The following is a 7936-nucleotide window of genomic DNA, read 5'->3' as shown; positions in this document are numbered from 1 at the left end:
CCTTCCAGTACCTGAAGTGAGCCTACAATAAAGACAGGGACTTTTTACAAGAGCATGTAGTGACAGGACAAGGAGGAAGGGCTTTAAACTGAGAGAATCAGTTTAGATTAGCTATTAGGAGGACGTTCTTCGCTGTGAGGATGGTGAGGCACTGGCACACGTTGTCCAGAGAAGTTGTGGATGTCCCATCCCTGGCAGTGTTCAAGGCCAGATTGGATGGAGCTCTGAGCAACCTGGTCTAGTGAAAGATGTCCCTGTCCATGGCAGCAGGGTTGGGACTACATGATCTTTAAGGTCCCTTCCAACCCAAGCCACTCTGTGATTCCCGACCCTTGGTCTTCACAGCAGTTCTCAAGGTGCTCCCTCTTACAGAGCCAGAGCCACCCTGGTCCCCACCTACCCAAATACTAGATGCTCTTTGATAACTCCACCACAGCTGCTTATCAACCTGCGCGTTTCCAAGAGCGGGCACGCAGATGTCAGGGGCTGGCAGCGCTTGGACAGGACAAGAACCGGTGCCTGTGCTGCCAGGAGGGCCCAGGCGCACACCGAGCTGCTGGCGGGGGCGGCGGAAGGACGGGGCGGGTGATAGCGGGGCACGGGCGAGCACCGCCCCCCACCGCGGCCCCGCAGGCCGCCCGCCGGGGCACGGCGCTCTCCGCCCGGCAGAGCAGCCGAGAGGAGGCGGTGCTGCCGTCCCAGAGCGGCTCCGCTTCCGCCTCCGGTGCCGCCATTTCGCCGTGAGACAGCACCGCTGGCGATGTTGTCCGCAGCGGGATACGGGCCCTCCCGGCCTGAGATGGGCTATGAGCTGGACGGGCCCGTACAGCATTACCGCTTCTCGCCCTACACCTTCAACGGAGGGTGAGCAGCCGCGGGCAGCGAGCGGGCCGGGACGAGGCGTCCGGGGGAGGGCGGCGATGGGGCTGGGGCTGCCCACCTTACTCCTGCTTCCCCCGGTTGCTCAGGGCGGGTTTGTCTCCCCTCCGGAGCTCCTCCTTGCAGAGAAAGAAGGGCAGCACGAGGGGTAGCAGGGCTCGGCCTTGCCCTGGGTCCGTGCAGCCCTTCAGGTTGTTCGTGCGTGGCTTTTGGCACGCTCGGGCTCCCTAAACAGTTACTGCTCGTAAAATAAGCACCTTTTGTTCCCCGGGGAACGTTTTTCCGTGCCTCAGGAAACGTAGGAATTGGTCATATTGCAGAGTCATAGAATTGCTAGAGTTAGAAGGGACGTCTGGAGATCATTCGGTCCAACCTCCTGCCAAGGCAGGATCACCTAGAGCAGATGACAGAGGAACCCACCCATCCAGGTGGGTTTTGGATGTTTCCAGGCAGGGAGACTCCACAGCGTACTTGGGCAGCCGGTTCCAGTGCTCTGCCACCCTCAGTGTAAACAAGTTCTTCCTGTTGAAGTGGAACTTCTTGTGTTTTAGTTTATGGCCGTTGCTCCTCGTCCTGTAGCTAGTAAACATGTAACTGTGTTGAACGCTGCCTTGCTGTACCTGTTTAAGGCGGGCGATGTTTTACGCATCTGAGGTGGTGGCAGGATCTGGCGAGGATAGTGTTATTTGGTTTTTTTCTTATAGTGCCTAACTACTTTTTAAAGGGCATCTGTTACTTAATGGTAGTACACCTGTGGGAATCACAAAGCTAGTTGTTTGGAAGTCAATACAATAACATCAGATTTAAAAAGTGGTGATAATTTAAGTGTCCTCATACTGTTACTTAGTACTTTGCTTGTTTCAGAAGGGTGAATCATTATCAGGTATCTAAAAGACTTAAGTCTATTGAGTCTGTTTCTTGCCTGGTGTAGGGACTCTGTTTTACCAAGTTTCCATACGATTTTTAGTCAAAGTAGAGGGTCACGTACATATATTTTCCTCACTGAGTCTGTTACCTTCTTATGTTGGTCTTGGGTTATGTGTAGGGATGTGCATAGAGGGGAACATAGCAAGGAATATAACATGCTTGACAAAATGTGAGTCTGGATATAGAATTCCTATCTAGTCTGTTTCTGTGTTGCCTAAGAAAATATTTGTGCTGAAACTCATGATTATATCAATACTCTTCCTTAAGGACTGTGCTGGCGATTGCTGGGGAAGACTTTTCTATTGTTGCCTCTGACACGCGGCTCAGTGAAGGCTATGCAATTCACTGCCGGGACAGCCCAAAATGCTACAAGCTGTAAGTCCAGATCTTGCAAAAATTGAAACAGATGAAAGATGTTTTGTATTGCTGACCATGTCACCTGCCTCCTGCTTTAAGTAGAATTCTTACACAAAAAGCACAGTAACAAAGTAGATTTTGGAGTAATGTCGAACATTGCTGTAATTCAAGATGTGATGTGATGTTGTAAAGATAGCTAGTGTTTCATGCTCTTGAAGTTAGCTGATAACAGAACTATTTTAGCATGACACAAGGCTTAATGTAAGCTAGGTGGTAGGTTTTTTTGGCCGGATAATCAGAAGAACTTTGGCGTTTACTGTAGCCAAACTTAATCCTGTGGTAACTCATTCTGCTTCATCAGGGCACCTAGTGTTAGTACGCAGGTGTGCCCCCTGCAGTCAGTTGTACAGTTTCTCTCTAGTTAAACACCCGGCACTTTGGAGAAGCGTTTGTTTTAGGAAAGGTAAACCTGTCAGTAGTTCCATTATTGAACTTTTTATGCTCATTTTATGCTTTTCTTGACTCACCCAGATAGCATCTCCTTGGTCTAAAACTACCTGTTGTTTACATTCATTCAACTGCAGCAGGTATTTACTTAGTAGGCTGCCATCATTTTTTGATTCCTTTTTTCTTTGTGTTTTTTTCTTTTCTAAATTGTTGACACGGCATCAAAGGAACTTACATTTCTCCTGGCTAACTCCTTACTATATCTTTGACTCTCTGATACTGCCCAAATGGAAATTGCATACTGCACACGATTGCTTTGTGCAATTCTAGTGACAGGCTGAGAGAAGATTGCATTTTGAGGTGTTTTCTGAAGGACTGCTTTGTGTTAGTCTGTATGTGTTAATGTTTGTAGACTCCTCTTTACTAGAATTTAAATTTCAAGGGTGTGTCGCTGTGGCTAGTTCATGAAGCATTTTGAAACTGAGCAGAGAGCTAAGCTTTTGTAATGCATCTACAGCCAGATAACTTCTGTTGCACTGATTCCATAAATGTCCTGTAACCATTGTACAAGCTTAATGCAGCCCTCAGGTCTGATGGAGTAAAATTTGGACCGAGTGATAGGATCTGTGGCTCCCCAGTGTAAAACACATCCTTTAGCAAGACCAAATTGTAATAGATAGAGTGAGGAGTGCATGCAGAAATTAAGAATTTCTTCTTATTGGTCTTACTGACAGTTGAAGAAAGGTGGTTTGAAGACAGGCTTTGCATGGTCCTGTGCTTGATGAGTCATCTCCAAGATGTAGGTTGCAGTTACCTTTCATACACCACAGATCTGTTACTACATTTTAGACAACTGTTTTTGATAACATTAGAAGAACTGAAAATACATTTTGGTGTTCTCAAAATAACCTACTGTGTAAGAAAATGCTCTAGTTCATACTAAATCTAAAATTGCAACAAAATGTTACGTTTTTCAGAACAGAACAAACAGTCATTGGAAGCACTGGTTTCCATGGTGATTGCCTTACCCTTACTAAAATTATTGAAGCGAGATTAAAGGTAACTACCTATATTATTGTATTTAGAAACTTACCTTCTTAATATTATGCTTGAATCATAATATTATGTGTTTTAAATACAGTTTTTGCTGTTCTTCTTCAAATGTCTGTATCTTAACTGTATGGCTAGTGAAAGATCAGGCAGGGGAAGTTGATGCTGTGTTCTTACTAACTGTGACATCACAAACTTAAAGAATGGAGAAGCTGGAGAGGAGAGTGTTAATGAGGTAACATCTATTAATTGTAAAACTTTAAAGACATTTAATTTTTGGCTTGTAAGAAGGCTTTAACTTTTAGACAAGTGTGTTGTCAGTAATCATGCTAGTTAAAAATCTTGCTTAACATCAGATTCTTCTGTAATGAGGTTACAGAAAATGAATTTTGGTTGAATGTCAGATTTAGTGTTTGACTTTCTTCTTCGATGTGCTCTACCACTGGCAGATGTACAAGCATTCCAATAACAAGACCATGACTACTGGGGCTATTGCAGCAATGCTGTCTACAATCCTGTATTCTCGACGCTTCTTTCCATACTATGTTTATAACATAATTGGTGGACTTGATGAAGAAGGTAAGAATTTACACAAAAAAAGCTAAAAAGGAGAGGCTGAATTTCTGTGAGTGGAAAGCTATCCCTTTGCATCTCAGGTGTATTGATGGAATAACAAATTTTGTGTTCCTATTCATAACACCTACCTTTAGGCATTATGATACTTACACAGATCAAATACATATTATACATCTGACTTGTTTCCTAGTTTTTGCTGCTAATTTGGTCTTCTGTTTCTGAAGGTGTGAAAGTCTAAAAACTGTTATAAATATTTGATTACAAATAAAATCTCTACAAGTGAAATCTTTCATACTTTAGACTGGAAAACTTTTTAACAGCTTTGCTGGATTTCTTAATTGCACCTTTAAAGGAGATGTTACCAGTAAAATTGTGTATATTTTACCCAGACCTGTGAGTGTGGTAGAGATTATTATATATGAAGATTTACTCCAGAGACAGGTTTCTACAAAGTCATTTTTAACTGTTAACTGACGTCTGATGAAAATTATGATTTCTACACGGAAGCTGTAGTTTAATGTACAGCCCTTCCAGGACTTACTGGGCTCTTGTCCAGTGATTTGGTTGAGTTGATGAAATACTGTGTTCTCTGGCTTTGAGAAGGAGCTCCGAGGTGGTCTTGTTTGGATAATTTCAGCCATTCCTTGCAGTTTGTTGTTACCATTAAGTTATATTGCTTTCCCAGTCTTGCTAAGACATGTCTGCGGTATGTGGAGTCTGGAAGGGGATTAGTCTGCCTTGCATAATGGTAAATTTCAGATTATGAGGGTGCTGTAACAGTTGCTCAATGTAGGTTTGCATGCATGGACTTAGCTTGGGTCCAGTAAGATTGATTTTTGATTTGGCTAGCTTTCTCAGGGCTCTTCAGCTCCTGTGCCGTGCTTCCAAGTGCTCTGGCCAGTTCATTGGATCTGGTGCAGCCTGTCTGAACAGAAAGGCGGGGCTTGGCCAGGTCCTGCCTTTTGACTGGCATGTCCTCATCAAACCCCTATGCTTCAGTGCTGCAGTGTGTCTGCACCTCTGATGTTAGTGCAAGCCAGTCAACTTTGCTCTGGTCTAAGAGACCAGAACATCATCCCTGGTTCTGGGAGTGCAATGCAGAGGAATAAAAGTATGCTTTCTGGATGTAATTCAAGAACTATGGTGTTAAGAACGATGCCTAAACTGCTTCTTGGTGTTAGCCTTAGAACCTCCAGGGTTCCTTCTGCAGCACTATGCTCTGGCATATTTTTCTGCTTTGATTGCACATCAACACTTTTTCTGTGGTAAGTAGTGTAGAAAACATCTGTTGGAGCATGGTTGTAGCTTAAATAGAGAAAATAACCTTGGAAATCATACCAGGCCACAACCATAGTGAGCCTACTGTACAAAGCATTGTCTGAACATACTGCAGTAAATATTGTTTGGTAAAGGTTTTCTGGGATCTGTGGTGTTCCTGACACTGCTTACTGAGAGTGCTAGTTCTTGTTGTATATGGTTATCAGTGTTGAGAATCTTTCTGAATTGTTACTAGATGCTAATGTTTTTGTTTGATTTCCAGGAAAGGGAGCAGTATATAGCTTTGATCCAGTGGGCTCATACCAGAGGGATTCTTTCAAAGCAGGTGGATCAGCAAGTGCCATGCTGCAACCTTTACTGGATAACCAGGTAAAGTAGTTTATTGGGTTTTGGTTTTTTCCCTTCGTTATCTCAGTAAACATTTGTGACATTCAAATGTAGCTTTACTTCTGAGAAGTACTGCTTTTGAGAGACGTTTTAAATCTATTACAGGTATGACCTGTTAATCCATGCATTTATAAATTATGTGGCATTACTTTCTCAGGAGAGATCAAAGTTTTGCTTTGGGATCTGTTCAGGTTTTTAATATGTAACTAACAGTGCAGCACCTGTTTAAAAGACAGATACATATTTTAATTAGGGAGTTAGGTTTCTCATAGAAGTTGTTTAGGGGTTTTTTTCTGGGTTTTGTTTTTTAGGGTTTTTTCTTAGCTGATAACATAAATGTGCCTGTTACTTAGCATGAAATAATACCAAAATAAGAAGGTATAATTAGTACATACATTTTATCACTTAATATACACTTCTTTGAGTCTTCAGTTTTGTACAACTCAGATACCATTTTCTAAGAATGTTCTTACATAAAATTAATGGAAGGTTATTCAGTTGACTCTGTCTAAAAATACTCTAAGAATATTTTCGTATTTAGTTGCTGCTGTTAGTGGTTGAATGGGAGAAATACCAAAGCATGTTTTACTCATTTTATTCGCTGACATCGGTGTTGGTATTTAGTCAGTTGAGCCTGATATCAACACAAATTTTGTGCTTAAAAAAGTAATAAAGGAATAAGCACTCTTGACTCTTATCAGCTGAGAAAGGAATAGAATCTTTCCTTTTTTTTAAAATTTAAATAACAGCATGTTCTCAGCTTTGACTTAGTTTTGAACTTTATTAACTGAAGGAAATAAAATATCTTCTGCACAAACAAAGTTTTCGTAAGTAGTTTTTTACTGCTTATGAGTTTCAGGCAAAGTGCACTACTCTTCTCGTTTACCTGTTCTGATGCTTAAGTTGACGCTTAGATTTATCAGGTAAAATGCACTATTTAGTATGATCAGATGTGCTCCAGTATAGACTTATTTTTGAGTTCTAGGTACGCTGAGGAGTATTTGCTTTTAAGAAATGTTCCTTGCCACAAGTGACTAGAGAGAAAAGGCTTGTGTGCAGTTATGATGCTGCTAACCTGGTGAAAAGTTTTTGAAGGATTAGATCAGTTCAGATCTGAATGTTCTTTGTGATCTTGTATATGCTGAATGAGCACGAGCAGCTGTGCTAGCTGTATACTGGATCTGCTTCTTGTTACTGTTCTAAGAGTATCAGCATTGGCAAAGTTTTCAACTGTAAACTGTGTGGAGGAACGCCTTTGTCAGCTTTGGGTTTTTAAAACAGACAAGCCTTTTCTTCTTTTTAATTTGTCTAAATCTGTTAATTCTAGTGCAGAGACTGAAACAGCTTTCATGCTAGATGGATCATACTTCCTTTAAAATGCATTTTCATCTTTTCTTAGATTGGCTTCAAGAACATGCAAAATGTGGAACACGTACCTCTGACCCTGGAAAAGGCTTTGCAGCTGGTTAAGGATGTCTTTATTTCTGCTGCTGAGAGAGATGTGTACACTGGGGATGCACTTAAGATTTGCATTGTCACAAAAGATGGAATTAAAGAGCAAAGTATCCAATTGCGAAAAGACTAATTCAGTTCCCTTATAAACAAGTATTCTATAATGTACAATTTACCTGTGTTATGAAGACATTGGTCTTATTAAATTTTTTCAAGAAGTTCAACTACTGTAATGCTGAGTATTTTCTTTGTTAGAAATGGTGGTGTTTTTTAGAAACCAGAGCAGTTCCTGGTAAGGAAGCAGCTAAAAGTTACAAGTCAGTTTTGTGCATCTCAATCTGTTGATCATTCTAAGTCCAATGAGAGTTTAACCCCCCTTCTCACAATCTCTTATGCTGCAATATGGGAGAGTTTAAACCTAATAAAATTTAGGTTCACAGACTATTCTGGTAATGCTTCCCGTTCGGCCTTGGTTTAGCGAGAAAAGCATCTGTTTTGTTCGTGCTGCCTTCTCTGCACTTCATAGCTTGCTTTTCCTGTCTTCTCCTTTCTCTCTCTGATGTGCTATCCTGACATTTGACTT

General features: G+C 41.7%; 1 protein-coding gene across 1 annotated transcript; it reads left to right on the top strand.

The window, feature by feature from the left end:
- The first annotated feature begins 698 nt into the window (after positions 1–698).
- Positions 699–7577, top strand: PSMB1 (proteasome subunit beta 1). Its single transcript, XM_017817536.1, has 6 exons — positions 699–864; positions 2074–2181; positions 3588–3669; positions 4110–4239; positions 5777–5883; positions 7301–7577. The coding sequence occupies exons 1-6, from the start codon at positions 761–763 to the stop codon at positions 7484–7486; spliced, it is 717 nt and encodes a 238-aa protein (XP_017673025.1). The 5' UTR covers positions 699–760; the 3' UTR covers positions 7487–7577.
- Positions 7578–7936: the final 359 nt, after the last annotated feature.

This window comes from Lepidothrix coronata, unplaced genomic scaffold (genome assembly GCF_001604755.1).
Source record: "Lepidothrix coronata isolate B3197 unplaced genomic scaffold, Lepidothrix_coronata-1.0 Scaffold61, whole genome shotgun sequence".
NCBI classification, from domain to species: domain Eukaryota; kingdom Metazoa; phylum Chordata; class Aves; order Passeriformes; family Pipridae; genus Lepidothrix; species Lepidothrix coronata.
This window is presented reverse-complemented; position numbering and strand designations above follow the sequence as displayed.

Bases quoted from the DNA above. Each gene is read 5' to 3' on its own strand.
- PSMB1 (XM_017817536.1), top strand. From the start codon at position 761: ATGTTGTCCGCAGCGGGATACGGGCCCTCCCGGCCTGAGATGGGCTAT. The intron at 865-2,073 runs GTGAGCAGCCGC...CTCTTCCTTAAG, and splicing joins CCCTACACCTTCAACGGAGG to GACTGTGCTGGCGATTGCTG. The intron at 3,670-4,109 runs GTAACTACCTAT...TACCACTGGCAG, and splicing joins TTATTGAAGCGAGATTAAAG to ATGTACAAGCATTCCAATAA.